Below are 15,391 nucleotides of genomic sequence, written 5' to 3'. Positions count from 1 at the left end.
AGAGTGTCGAACTCTTTTTCATTATAAACCGTTATCAAATGGCCTGACGTAACTTTTAATAGTGACAAAATGTGATTGAATAGTATGCCGAATACATGTAACAATACTCCTTCATGTAAAATAACTGCTAATTCATTCAATCATTTAAGTCGTGAACGTTATAATCGCATTAAAAAATGTTGCTACAAATAGATAAAATGTCATAAGCTAAATATAACAAAATATTCTTGGACATTTTCATCAATGGCATTAATATAAAAACACTGTTGTATAATAGCGCTAAGGCCATCACGTCTTAATTATTGTAGTAGACTGGCATTATAGGAAATGTAGTAATTGATCTAATCCAGGGGTCCTCAACGTGGTGGCTGCTGGCACCAGGGTAAGCACAGCTGATGTGCCCGCGGACCTGTTTTGAAAATAGCTCACCACTGCTGGGTCATTGTGATTTTCTAGTCAAATTATTTTTTTAGAGAGTTTGTATCCCTTTTTCATGGCCAAATTCAAGCCCCCTTTTAAAGCACTTTCAAGGCCAATTTTCCAATTTATCTCATACCATTAAAAGAGGAAATCCTGTGTGAATTAATCCATAGGCCTGTTGTTTGAGGTGACTGAGTGCTGCCTGTAGGAAAAAGAACCAGAAAATGTGAAAAATCCTAAGCCAAATATTAAACCAGCAGCTGAATGGGGCATAGATAATAAAACTTCTGTGCCTTAATACATTTGTGTTTGCTGCCGTCTCTGTTTGGTTCATGCTGTATCACATTTTCTTGTTTTTTTCTTATTACAAACAGCAATCAATGACGTTAAATTGATTGGCATACCAGATTGCTCTTTGTAAATTGCATATAATATCAATTCACACACTCAAATATGAACTGGTCACATGAGCCATTGTTTTCTTCTTGTCAACTGATATGCAACAGCGTTGTATATGAGACAAAAAAGTCACAAGAGCGCCAATCTATGTGCAGCGCAGATCAAATGAACGTTATATTTTTGGACATAGTTCACTATCTTGCTGCTTGCACATACTTTGTGGTTATTTTGTATCAGAGGTAAGATCTTGGGCCGGCCCAAACCCCGGGCTGGGTTTGGGCTTAAAGTGTCAATTTTAAGTCGGGCCGGTCCGGCTTCTCTCTTGCAGTTTTTTCCCCCACCCCCTTCGTGGAAGCTCTTCACATAGCATGTACTTAGTTTTACTCAAGTAAAATGCTTTTAAAATGCTTACCAAACCATCAGTTTAACTGCAAATCACTTAATCCAAAGAAACGTTCCTCTCCGGTGTTGGGGTAAAAGATGCGCGACTTCCTTCTTTCACCTCCCTCAAGTCAGACATCATTTCTGCTTCTTGCCAATAGCTTACAAGCTTTACACAAAGAGCCAAAATTTTTAACTGTGAGAGTCAAAGAGCCACACCATGCACTGACCTTCCATGACAGACACACACAAACACACACAATGAAAAACATTATTTCCCATAACACACTCCTCTCCTTACAATACAACAAGTATTGTTCTCGTGTTGATTTCAAGGAAAGCTTCCACCCTCAATACACACAAGAAATACACTTGAAACAAGGCAAAGAGCAACAGTATATAAAAAATATGATGAGGCAAAGAGCCGCATACCACCCCTGGTATAGCTTTACTTTTTTTTTTTGCCAAATCTTTCACTATTTGTAGAATTTGATTTTCTTTTCGGTGCCATTTTGTTCAGTTTCACTTTTTTTCGCTGCACTTCAACGCCGAACTGTTCGTTTTTACCAGGCACTTGCAGTGCACACTTGATTCAAGGGACTCAGCATCAAGTAAACCCCAAGCTGTGTAGTTCAGCCGAAACGCACAGTTTGGTCCTGAAGTACACACAGCCGGATTGAAGCTCGTGTTTACTTTGGCAGAAAATAAAAGGTTTGGGTTTATTTCGGGCTTGTTTATCAAATCCAGTTATTCGAGCGGATTTACGTTTATACTGTATACCCACGACCCCTCAAAATCCGTGATTTGCATATGCACTTTTGTTTATCTTGCGTGTGCAATATCAAATGATATGATTTTTAGATCTTGAGTAAAATCGCAAATATATTTGTAATCTTACCTATATGGGTGTAAATATTTTTTAGACAAATCTCTCCCTATATAAGACAGTAATATGTAACTTACATTTTCAGTGGCATGGAGTTCTTCCCATTACAATTTACCACTGAAAAGCTATCTTTATTTTTTTACATGGCCCTCAGTTAATGCCATAATTGATATCTAACCCTTGCACAACTGTAGGTGTAATATGTACCAGTTAGTAAAAAAAAGTCATAGATGATAGCTTGTCATCTCTGTGAATTACATTTCATATAATTGTAGAGAACTGACTCCCATTGTGAGGAGTTGGACCTCGTTTGCATACTTTGCAGCATACTGTGCATGGATTTGTTCCACATTTTAACAATGGTTTGTATTTTCTATTTTTGACTCATCATTCAATTAATTGGCCCCCTCCCAGCATCTTAGTCGAATGAACCTATCCTAATCCACCTGTAGGAGGAGATGACACTTCACAAGACAACACAACATACAATTTACTGCAGGGTAGCCATATATGACTCTTTTTATGAGTACATATGGCTCGGAGATAAAATAGAACTTGTGCAATTTTTCAAGAAATTGTAACATGCAGGGCCGATAATTGCACATGTGAAGCAGAGACAATACTGATGCAGAAAAGGTTTGGTCCAGTATATACATGACACAATTTTAACTACTGTTGAAAGTCGAGGTGTCACACCGACAGACATTGTAGTGGCTGTAAATCGCTTCATAATTCTTAATATGAAAGCTCCTTATTCTATTTTCATTGTTGACAATTTAAAAGCCACAGAACAAACTTAAACTCAAAACAAACTTATGACCCAAAAGCTCTAGCAAAGCACCTAGAGCACTTTGATTGCATGAGCAGTAGTAATAGGCGGAGCAATTCATTGGTTGCGCACACTCTTTCTCCTCGCTCAGCGCTGTCTGGACTGAAGGTAAATACGTTTGGATCTCCGGTTTCAGTATTTTCTGACATTTTTACAAAATAACTTTTCTTGCTCCTTGTTTTGAAACAATTATTTAGGTAAAAAATGACAGTCAAAACAAGCCTCAACACTTTCAAGTAACTGCAGGATGTAGACAAATTTTAAGTGGTATATTTATGTGGGACACAGGCTCTGGCCTTATTTGTTTATAGATTTTATCAAATCATCTCACATCACACAGTGACATCAGGGAACTTGAAAAGTTATTTCAGAAGTGTATATCTAGGTGCCATTTGCGCTAATTAGTAACCAAAGGTAGCTCTCGGTTTAAAGAAATGTGATCTAAGCACTCTTTTGACCCATTGATTTTTAGACACTTGGAAAGTTTAAGCTCTCGCAAGCCAAATAAAATGATGTGGCGGGCTACATTTAGCCCACAGGCCATGACTTTGACGTAAGTGGATAAGACCCGAAACAAACCCTGGTTTCAGGTCCACATTAACATGGAATGAGTGACTAGACTGATGCTGTTCAAGAATTTGAAAATACTTTTTGTTTTCTATGCTAATCAAGACGGCGCTGGGCGAGCGCTAACTAACAGCGGTGTTTATTTTTTTTGCTCAGCTGCGGTTGGACGAGTCCCAGGAGGCAGAGTGCCAGGCGCTCCGGCAGCAGCTGCAACAGGAGCTGGAGCTGCTGGACGCCTACCAGAGCAAAATCAAAATGCATGCCCAAGCGCAGCACGAACGCGAGCGACACAAGCTAGAGCAAAAAGCATCGCTAAGACGGGGGCACCTCCAGCAAAAGGTAACAAATTTTAAAAAATATATGTACAAACACATAACAATAGGAATGTGACGTCATGTTGGCCTGTGTTGGGGCAGTCTGTCGCCCTCTGCTGGATGCAAAAGATTACAACAGGCATCCAAAGCAATGACGTCATACAAGGTAGAGCGTGTATGTTGTTTTCATCTGTATGTTGAGGAGAATACACCATACCTGTCAAGCTTCGCCAATAGCTCCCTTTATTAATTATCGCAATTCACCTTATTATCATCAGTCATAGCAAACCGGACAAACACAACGCGGCACCCAGGTTGGGGAGTAGCATAATACATGTAACGGCTTTACATAATTAGGAGACAAAAAAATGCAATTTTATTCCTTAGCATTGACAAAAAAAAGTAATAAATGTATAGGTACATCTAGCTAAAATAAAGATTACTTTGCAGGATTAGAATTTTATTTAAAACTGTAGTTTGTATACATAATGCGCCAATAGATGAATTGTGTTATTATTTCAATCACTGACACCAGTAAGAGATATTAGTTTACACACGGCTTGCGCGAGCTGTATCCGTTACACAGATTGTACAGACCTTGTCAACCAATGCATGTTTGTCAAAACGTGTTGCAGGTAAAAGCACTTTTCTTTTGTCCGTTTTTTATTTCTTCTTCAAATGTAGCACTTTTTGCTGAATTGGCGCATGCCTGCAGTTTTGTGAAGCAGCTACGGCCACTAGAAAGTTGCGCTCGTGATACGTTGTGGGAAATTAAGTAAATTGGGTGGACCACCTTTTTTGTATTTTGCAGATAATTGCTGTTCAAAATCCACTATTTGATCACTGTATTGTTGTTGTGAAAATGATTTACTTAGCCTAATAAATCTGAATATCTACAAAAGATTTTGCATCCCCTCTTCTAAAAAGTAAAAACACTTGGTGTGTTTAAAACAATATTGGGTTCTTAGTGTCCTCTTAATGTAATATAGGTTTTGTTTTTGCTTGATCAACTATGCTACGTTGTTAAAATCTGAGCATTTTTGTAGGAATACAAGCAACTACCTAACCTCGGTTTCTTCCAATTCTGTTTTAAGGTAACATTGTTCATCTATTTTAAACAAACCAGTAGTTTTATTTATATTGTTCAATTTGTATTACCATATTTGGTATTGGAGTAATCAAAAGTAATCCAGTTATATAAATTTACTATGAAAGTATTAAAATTATGTTACTGATGACAGGGTGCGTTGGACTTAGAGTTAATAAAAAAAAAAAAAAGTTCCCCTCTCAGAATAAAGAGGAATTGCACTTCCACTACACTAGGGTGCAGTGGCCTTCTTATCGACAAGATTATTTTATGAACATTTGGCCTCCATTCAGTACATTAAGCACAAAATACAAGTATTGAGAATGTAGTGTAGACACGAAGTATAGCGGCCACTCAAGGGGATTCCTTCTTCATAGGGGGTGACGTGACAGAAGATATTTGGAAGCACTGCCTTAACTTAATCAGAAAATCGTTTCTTGGCAAGATTATTTCGTTTTAATTTTCCTTTTGTAGAAGGGAAAAGAATTTTGCCATATTCTCCAAATTTTCACCTGGAATTTTTACAGTGTAAAAAGATTATTTCAATTCTGGAAATATTTTTTTTGTGTTCTGATTGGTCCCCTCCAGATGGAGGAGGAGCTTCTGTCAGTGCAGAAAGATCGCACGGAGCGCGTGAAGCAGCTTGTAGAGCGCCACGAACGCGAATTGGACGCCTTCGACGCCGAAAGCGCCCGGCTAGGATTGGCCCATACGGCCGAGGAACAGCGCAGATGAGGGCGCCGCCAAAGAGTCTGGACCTGCAGGAGGAGCACGCACACCACGGAAACCTTCGTTTCCCCCAGAAGATTTCCGTTTCCAGCTGTCATGCTCTTTTTTTGAGCCATCACAAACTTTTTTGTGAAGCAAGCTTCGGCACCCTTCTCTACCATTTGGTGCACACACAATTGAAGCAGCTAAACTTCGAACTTGAACTACTTGGCACAGAATTTAGTGGCAGATGTCTTTGTTTTTTTACGGATGGGCAGCATGTCAGAGAGAGATCGACAGCGCCACAAAAAGATTTATGAGATCATTTTTTTACCTGCACATACTGAATACAAGGTCACAAATGTGAATAAATTGGTCGCGATGTGAACTCTTAGGGGATAAAAGCAAACTATTTTCAATGTCAAGTGCTAAATGTCACCCCCTTTCTGTAATGTATTTTTTGCAATACTTTTTTGCTCATTTTATTGCTCAGTGTCAAATTATTCAACAGTACGTTATATTGTTAAAGGGACAGTGTGTACTATTTGACTACTGTATGGTTTAGTGCAACCGAAAATCAAAGCTAAAAACAAACAACAAACAATACAAATTATTAAGACTCAAAGTGACCATAACGCTCCATTTTACTTTTAGTTTTTTGCCAAGCCTTTTTGAGGTTTCTGGGTACCCGTAGAAGCAAGATGGCTAACTAGTTGAGACTCTTGTTATGTAAAATACATGCACATTTCATGAGTATTCCTAAAAATACATGTTTACATGATGGGGAACATATTTTTGCAAATTATTCAAATCAATATTTTTCAATCAATAGTTTAACGACGAAGAAGCACTAGATAATTACACACTGTCCCTCTAAGTTTTATTTTATTTAATTGACAACAATTTTGTGAGAGTTTGGACTGCAAAAGATAACACACTGCAAGAAAATATGCTTTCCTCCCCAATTTATTTGATGATTATTTCAAATGCAAAATACATTTTGAACAAAGACTTCAGCTTTTGTTGTGTGATTTTGCCACTGGTAACATAAAGCTAAGGAATTTGTATCTTTTTTAGAGCAATACCGGGACCAACATTTGGCAAGTATCTCAATCATGCATGAAAAATATATATTTTTTAGTTTGACACGCATATTCCAAAAAAGAACAATTTCACCCATTGCTACGTATTTATTCATGTGTAACACGCATTTTCTTTTTAATTGAATGAGAACTCAAAGTGTGGGTGTGCTTATACACTAGGTTTTAACTATTGAGTAATCGAAAATATCGCTGACCTCAGCGAGAAAGCCAAATTCTTACCACTTGACCACCATCTAAATGATGAATGAGGAAGCACTAGGTTTAATCTCATCATCTTTATTAACTTTACCAGAGACGAATGCTAATTTTGTTGTGCATTTCACATTTTACAATGACAATGCATTTGTCTATTGTAAGTGACAAATGTAGCGTCATTGTAACATGTGAAATGCACAACGAAATTAACAGTTGTCTCTGCTACTGTGACTAAAAACCGAGTGATGAGATAAAATCGACTGCCTTTTTTATACAATCTAAACCAGTGTGCCAGGGCACACAAGCGTGCCGTGAGACCTTGTCTAGTGTGACGCAAGGAACTCACTAATTTTATCTTTGTGAAAAAAGCATGCCGCTGTTCAATCTCTTTGATTTCGTCAGGTCACCAGCCGAGTAACTAACATACATCCATATCAGTGGGTTACAGTAGATTGCCATTATTTTCATCCCTTTTATATACTAATAATATGCTCATGGTGTAGTACAGGTAAATATATTTGATAACTTATAAAAATAGTTTAAACTTTAGTAGACACTCAAAATAGGGAGAAGAGATCACTGGGTTTTGAATTTACAAAGAAAATAGGGAAAGGAGCCTTCAAATAAGAAAGTCAACCTGCTCTAAAAGGCTGCATAGTCCTTTCTTTATATTAGTTTTAGTTTTGCACAGATAAAATCAATAATACATCAAATAATGTAAAACATTTGCGAACGTGATTTTGCGAATCTATTTTCTCTCATTATTTTATATAACAAAAAAAATATGTTAGTAGAAAAAAAAATCTAGTATTTTTGTTGTTTTAAAAAAACAAAAATTCCAAAATGACAGCATAATATACACCTAAATAAATAATAACCTGTATTAACCCCTGAGCCACGGTAACCGCAAAAATTAAAAAAAACTACTGTCATTTTAAACAATATGATTATTTGAACGGGAAAAAAAAGAAAACAACAACATGAAACTAGTTCCGGGATTAATTTTTTAAACAAGGACTGTGGGCCTTGAGATTTTCTAATGAAAAAAATTGTGCCTTAGCTCAAAAAAGGTTGAAAAACACTGATTTATATGGTTAGGATTATGTGCTCTCACTGCCGCGACCTGATTTTTTTCCCCGTTGCATCCAACAACAAAATTTGAACTGAGAAAGTGGAATAGCATTTTATACCGATTTTCATCAAAAAATTAGACATGCGCCTTATACCCGAGTGCACGCTTTAAGCAAATAAATACAGTGAATTAAGCCTGAATACAAAATGAAAATGTATCTCCTTGCTTTGTTGAGATCTTAGAAAAGTAGCGAAACTGGAACTTGTTGAGCCATTTTATTGAGTTTCCAAGAGCCAGACCAGGCCTACTTGCCTGCCAGTTGCTGGTAGAGTTTGGGCACGTAGTCGTCCCATTCGGCCTGGTAGCAAGTGGCAGCCATCGGCGCCGCCAGCTTGTATTTGCGGCGGAAAGCGGAAACGCTGAATTTGCCGCGGCCGTCGCCCGAACGGTTGGAGAGCACGGGTTCGCTGCACGATAGCGTCCCCTCCTGGACATACACCAGCCACACGTAGCGGTGGAGACCTGTGTAAAAAAACGCCTTAATTTCTCACCCAGCTGCCCATAAACACTTTCTCCCTCGGCGTCTACGTCAACATTTTTGAAGTATTTTGCGGTCCGTGTACTTGGAGGAAATAATTCGATTGGAGACTAAATATTCCAAGTATTCCAATTATGTAAACGTACACAGAAATCCAAATAAGGTCTTAGTCCAAATAGGAATATTCAATTGCAATGGTTGGGTCAGTGCTTCTCTATTATTTTCTGTCGCGTAACCCATCGCGTCGGCGCTTCTAGAGAGAATGTGATTTAACCCATTCTACGCTCCGTTGATTGACCTTCATTTAAGTGATCACATAGCATTGGTGGGGACGAAACAATGATTGCCTGACCATGTCACTTACTACCCTGACAAATCTTAGCCTTTTGGCAAGTTTCGCTGAAAATATCTCAAGCATGATTGGGGTGTAATGTCCTAAGGTGACAGCTTAATTTATTTGCCTTTGACCAGTTTACTGACAACATTTTTAACATAGGAAGCACGGCAGTTTTTTTTTTTTTTTTAAAGTTCCTCGATGTCAAACGCGCCCAAATTCCATTAACAGAGAAAAACTAAAATTAGAATCGGCAAACGTTCAACCGATTAAGCCAACATGTGCTGGCCAGACTAGTCCAAGCTGCACTTAATCAGCTAGCTTGGATTTCCACTGCACCCACCCTCAAAACCTTTTCTCCTTGGATCTACAGAATTCACGTAGGTCACCTTCTTTAATTTCAAAATGGTGAATTTCTCCAAAAGGTGAAATTTTCATGCCTGTTATGTGAATTGATTGATTTCTCCAGGCCTATTTAGTTTTATTTTTTACCGCCTTATATAAAGGATGCAGTTGTATCCATCCATATATAGTGTAGGTTTTTGCTTAGGGCAAGCCATGTATAAGCACACCTTGTAAACACTCGGGACACAGCAACACTCAAAAAACGGATTTATGGCCTTAGAGGCAATTATATTTTCCTCTAGGTAAAATGTCCGATTCATTTTGAACAACCATGTATACAGGTTATTGGTATGTCTCTAGGCATTGGGATAGATCTAGAAATGCAAACTCCTTTTTCCAATCAGATTATTGCCTGCATTGATACGTAGTCAAGGTGTTACCTGTTTTTGGGGGAGGACCAGAACCAACGTAGTCCGAAAGGACTGTACCGGAAGACATGTCGTTTCCCTTCATGTTGACCACTAGGAAGTGATGCCACTCCCTAACAAAGAGACAACCAATTCAACGCCTTCAAATTTCAAAAAATAGAAACTCGAGAAGTTTTTTCTATTGTGTTATTCATTGTGAAAATGTCCTTTCTCACTTGATAAATGTTATCAAATCAAAATCTGATTTTATAGCACTTTTCAGACACCAAAATGCAACGCAAAGTGTTGCATAAAAAGATTCAATGTACAATAAGGAAATAAAAACCATCCCCCTCCCCCTGCCCAACACCGTGAAACTACAACGAGAAATTAAAATGGGTTGAAAATACATATAAATTGAATAATATAAACACACATACACACATTTATATATAAATTAGATAAATATAATTAAAATATGAATGTGGAAATAAAAACATGACATCCCCCACAAATAGTTCAATAAATTGTAAACCCCCTCTGCCTCCCAGCATTTTCCTCACTATACCACGTAAAAAACAAATTTATTCACCAGCTCCAAAAATTCAGACTTGGTTATCTCTAAGATGCCCTTTACCTATGGGTCGACATTATATACAATTCTACACAGCTCTTTGTTTGAATCACGACATCATGAACACGCCAATATGCTATTGGCTGAACTGAATCCCACGGTACCAGTCTCTCTCTTTGTTCCGCCCCGAATCCTGTGTGCTATATAAAGAAAATGTAAGCGACACAATACCGGATTTGTTCTACTGTATTTATTGGCTATGTTTTCAAAGACTTGCAGTGATGCTAACGGGAACAGTAAAAACAAACAAAAAAGATAACCATGGAAAGGAAGCTTGTGATGATCAGGAAATATAAAGAGGGCAAACAAATGGCTATCTTAGCGAACTTTCATGTCCTCAAGCAATCGATTATTAAAAGAACTATTGAAAATAAGCATATTAGTATTCAAGGCACATGCCAATCCTAACAACTTTTAAATTTGGTTTCATTTAAATCGGCTGTCTCCTCTCCCCTCTGCATCCACCCGCTACCCCACTTGAGCAGCTCAAGTCACGTTACACCAAAGGTAAATCAAATGTCATTTTAAAAATGTATTCAACGATGTACATGACCTCTACAGATAAGTACTACGATGTAGTATTTGGTTATTTTAAGGTTTACCTATCTGGGGTACCAACGGTTTGGAACGCATGAGCTAATTAGCATAGGTCCCTATCTCCCACTATACGTCAATTTCATTTTGCGACTCCCACCTCAGAACAAATTCATGTTGTATCCTGCGGGTCTACTTTAAATCCAAGAGCAATTCTAGATCCAAACTGAAAATTTATGATTAATTCAGGAAGTGTGTTGCAATCCGGACCTGAATTTAGGCTCGCTCCTGCTGGGGGCATCAGGATCGGTCAGGACCAAAGTGTAAAGTTTGTTTGGGTCGCAGCCCTCCCATTCAATGCTGGTGGGCCGGCTCTGGACCTGGAATTGGGGGCACATTGACCACAAGATGAAAAACACTTTGATAAACATGTTCCAAGAAAAGCTTAACTTTACAGCCCGGGTGTGTATTATTTGACCACTAGTGGCACTGTTGTTTAATGATGCTACGCTTTGCTCTGTGGCACTGCTTTTCGTTCGCAAGACGTCAGACAAATATAGTGGCGATCTCTAGGTATAGATTCCAAAAGATGTACATACCTGTCAACCTGTACGGTTTTACCATACAAAGTACATTTATTATGCATTTTAAGACGTGTACGACGTAAGAAAAAATCTGTACGGAAAAACGCAAATTTGTCAATTATGGGTACCATCCGGTATACACCAACTATCACGAAACGGCAAATCAATCAAGTCAAACGAGTTTGCAGCGGAAGCCTCTGTCACGGTATCGTTTTTTTCGTTGCAAACAAAGCGAGCGGTTTGATGTAGTGAAAGGAAGTCCGTCTCTTTTTAGATAACCGGCTTTTTCGGCTCCAATCATTAAAGAGAGGCGGCTCTCACTTGCTTTGATGCATTATATTACGAATTATTATGTTGTATAAACAAGTAAAGAAAAAAGGAAGTATAAAATGAGAAAATGAAAAAAGACAGGTTTGTGTTTATCCCTTTAATCAGTATATTACCAACAATAATTTAATGCAGAAAATGAATTCATAATTTGAATAAGAAAATGTATTATTCTACTTACCGTATTTTTCGCACTATAAGGCGCTTTAGCCTATGCCAGCCTGTAAATGATAAAAAGGATCCGCCCCTTTGCCTCCGAATGACTTTAGCCAATAGTGATCGATTCAAATGATGATTGACACATTGGTTAGCCAATGAAACGCCGGTAAATAAATCCCAGCATACACCGCGGACTACTGGCGTTCGGGGGAAATTCTAGTCGGCGGCTGCTGCATTAGTTGCAAGACTTAATATTGATCAAATTAATATTGATCCATAAATAAGGCGCACTGTATTATAAGGCGCATGGTCAGCTTTTGAAAAAAATAAAGGCTTTTAGGTGCGCCTTATAGTGCGGAAAATACGGTAATTACATTTGCATGTATTTTTCCTTCTACAGTGAACGTCCAAGCTACTTAATTTTTGAACTTTTTTTTTCTATAATAAACCTCATTCATGTCGAGCAACTCAGGATCTCACAACAAAATGTTAATTAACAATAAATATGATATAACAAGGGCAGCACGGCGGCGCAGTGGTTAGCGCGTGTGCGGCACAGTTCTAAGGTCTTGGGAACCTCCTGTGTGGGTTCAAATCCAACGACCGGACTTCCTGTGCGGAGTTTGTATGTTCTCCCCGTGCTTGCGTGGGTTTCCTCCGGGCACTGCAGTTTCCTCCCACATTCCAAAGACATGCATTTCAGGTGGATTGGCCGGTCCAAATTGTCCTTAGGTGTGAATGAGCGAGCGAGTTGACTGTCCCTGTGTGCCCTGCGATTGGCTGGCAACCAGTTCAGGGTGTCCCCTGCCCACTGCCCGATGATTGCTGGGATGGGCTCCAGCACCCCCGCGACCATACTGAGGATAAGCAGTGCAGCTAATGAGATGAGATAATGAGATTATATAAACGAAACACATGTTAAACTACATGATAAACACGTTTAAAAAAAAAATATGGTGTAAGATTATTTTGTGTTTTGTAAGGGAAAATACGACAGTTTGTAAGGGCAAGGAGCCGTGGAGATTGACAGGTGTGTATATATGACACACTGTACCTTTATCCTTTGAAATGCATGTAAAGAAAATTACTAGAACCGCTTTCTTCCATCTTCGTAACATTGCAATCCGTTCAATACTGTCTCAGTCTGATGCGGAAATTATAATTCATGCGTTTGTTACCTCCCGTCTCGATTACTGTAATGCACTACTCTCTGGTCTCCCGAAGTCTAGAATCAAGTCACTTCAGCTGGTACAAAATGCCGCAGCGAGGCTTTTAACTAGGACAAAAAAGTACGATCACATAACACCGATTTTGGCTAACCTGCATTGGCTCCCAGTTAGCCATATATGTGATTTCAAGGTTCTCTTAGTATTGTACAAAATCATACATGGACTTGCTCCCTCTTATCTTTCAGATCTGATTTGCCCCTACGTCCCGGTCCGAAGCCTACGATCTGAGAGTGCCGGTCTTCTGGTGATCCCAAGAGCAAAGAAGTGTTCTGCTGGTTCGAGAGCGTTCTCCATCCGGGCACCGGTGCTGTGGAATGCTCTTCCCCCTGAGATCCGATCTGCAACCTCAGTGGAAATGTTTAAATCTAAACTTAAAACTCACTTCTACTCCATAGCATATGAATAACTTACTCTTCTCGTCGGCTGAAAAATAGTCTGTGTAATATAGTGTAATAATCTGTGAAGCCCTTTGAGACTCTTCGTGATTTAGGGCTATACAAATAAAAATGACTTGACAATAAAATGATGGCGACGCATGCGCAATAGAGCACTGCAAAGTAAAAAGTATAAAATGATGGCAACGCTCATGCGCAGAAGAGCACTTATATTAACCCTCACTATAGCGTGAAGGAAAGCGAATGGAATATAACAAAAGTGGTGTTTTCCAACTATTTTATTATTGATGACACTTTGTCGCTAATAGTGACATAACTTCATTCTCAAATCAACGCTTTAATCGCAATAAAACTCAGCAACTGGAAGTTAGGGTAAGCTAAGCTATGCTAACGCAAGGGGGATGAACCTGTGTGGGCGTGAGGACTTTCCCCAGCTCGTCGATCTCCACCGAGCCATATTTAACGCTGAGAGGCTGGCTGGGCTTCTCCTCCACCTCTTGGAGCTGCAGCGGCCCTTTCCACTGGTTTATATCCACTGGCATACTGACTTTGGGACGAAGCCGGTTTGTGCGCAGCTGGGAACCTCCGAAATTATAATGTGGCGTTCAGGAAAATCGGATTTTTACCTGACGGACTTGAGCAACATACGTCATAACAAACTACGTCACGACAAATAACGTTTAGGAAACATAAATAAATATTACGAAAAAAGGCTACTCATCCCAAATAAATACATGAATAAAAATAAACCACAAAACAGGACGTGATCTGCGACTGGGATCCTCCGTCTCAGACATAGAAATGGGGCATTCATAAAATTGGAATTGAAATTGTTGACGGTGTTGTGCCCAAATCCGACTCCTGTGCAGATTCCTCCCCCCCTGTGACATATATTCATCCGCAGAAAGTAGTCCTGGACCAGTTAAGTGTTATACCTGTGATATTATTCTCATCACGACCCACGCCTTACCTATTGCGCCAAACATATTTTAATTTGTGAAATATTTCAATAGATATGAATACATCTTAAGTTAACTCTGAGGTGAACACATGTTGAAAGGTAACTAATTTGAAAGTAATTTCAGGCTGATTTGAATAACAGGTCAAATCTGACCTGCTAACACAATTTTTTTGATGTTTTTTAAAAAATTACAAGGATTGGTTCAAAGATTCCAAGTACAATATAACAACTTTATAGTCAATAAATTGTCTATTTAATGCAAACAGCATTAAAACTAGATTTACCCATTTTTAAATGCTTAATTTTTTGTACTTTCTATATTGCTTGTTATATCCTCATAATAAAACCACGCAAATCAAAACTATGGCACTTGGTTACTTTTAAATTTGATGTCCAAAAAAAAGGCAAACGAACAATAGGGCTTGGCCAAAACGGTTGCTTGGAAGAGCACAGAATGTTGATAAAAATTGTAGCAAAACAGAAGTGTCTCAAACCGTAATTTTCACAGCCCTTTTCCACACTCCTCTATAAATCTTCTTTTTAAAAGGGCCCAGCTCCAATCATGGCCTTGTTGCAAATGGAGGCAATTGGGCCATTATCAGCAGCTGGAATTGATGAGAACAAAAACACAACGACAGGCAAAATGCCTGCCCAAATCCTCCCCCCGCTGCTAAAACAGACTCTGTTGGAGATACAGACTTGTAACTTCTAGAGTAACTTTCTGTGGCATTAATAAGTCAGCACAGTGAATTTGGGGTCATTTGGAGTTTTTATTCAGGAGTTAGCAGGGGGGGAGGATTTGGGCAGGCATTTCATTTTGCCTGCCCAAATCCTCCCCCCCTGCTAAAACAGACTCTGTTGGAGATACAGACTTGTAACTTCTAGAGTAACCTTCTGTGGCATTAATAGGTCAGCACAGTGAATTTGGGGTCATTTGGAGTTTTTATTCAGGAGTTAGCAGGGGGGAGGATTTGGGCAGGCAT

General features: G+C 38.9%; 2 protein-coding genes across 4 annotated transcripts in view; one reads left to right on the top strand and one right to left on the bottom strand.

Moving 5' to 3' along the window:
• The window catches only part of taok3a (TAO kinase 3a), a 42,988-nt gene extending 35,287 nt beyond the window's left edge, over positions 1 to 7,701 (top strand). For both annotated transcript variants that reach the window (XM_088335604.1, XM_088335603.1), the window contains exons 20-21: positions 3,639 to 3,821; positions 5,472 to 7,701. In XM_088335604.1, coding sequence (XP_088191730.1) covers positions 3,639 to 3,821; positions 5,472 to 5,618 — 330 coding nt within the window. In that variant the 3' untranslated portion in view covers positions 5,619 to 7,701. The remainder of the gene's footprint in view (positions 1 to 3,638; positions 3,822 to 5,471) is intronic.
• Positions 7,702 to 8,221: 520 nt separating this feature from the next.
• On the bottom strand, positions 8,222 to 14,247 carry pebp1 (phosphatidylethanolamine binding protein 1). Of its 2 annotated transcripts, none has more exons than XM_088335609.1 (4): positions 13,855 to 14,247; positions 11,024 to 11,133; positions 9,619 to 9,719; positions 8,222 to 8,483 (listed from the first exon to the last, which is right to left on the bottom strand). In XM_088335609.1, the coding sequence occupies exons 1-4, from the start codon at positions 13,987 to 13,989 to the stop codon at positions 8,266 to 8,268; spliced, it is 564 nt and encodes a 187-aa protein (XP_088191735.1). In that variant the 5' UTR covers positions 13,990 to 14,247; the 3' UTR covers positions 8,222 to 8,265. The 2 variants fall into 2 exon arrangements, with proteins under 2 accessions (XP_088191735.1, XP_088191737.1); XM_088335611.1 differs by lacking the exon at positions 13,855 to 14,247 and adding an exon at positions 13,144 to 13,289.
• Positions 14,248 to 15,391: the final 1,144 nt, after the last annotated feature.

The sequence above is a fragment of the Urocampus carinirostris genome, chromosome 5 (genome assembly GCF_059441175.1).
Source record: "Urocampus carinirostris isolate Australia breed hairy pipefish chromosome 5, RoL_Ucar_1.0, whole genome shotgun sequence".
NCBI classification, from domain to species: Eukaryota; Metazoa; Chordata; class Actinopteri; order Syngnathiformes; family Syngnathidae; genus Urocampus; species Urocampus carinirostris.
The sequence above is the reverse complement of the archived record's forward strand: the minus strand, read 5'-3'. Positions and strand labels throughout refer to the sequence as shown.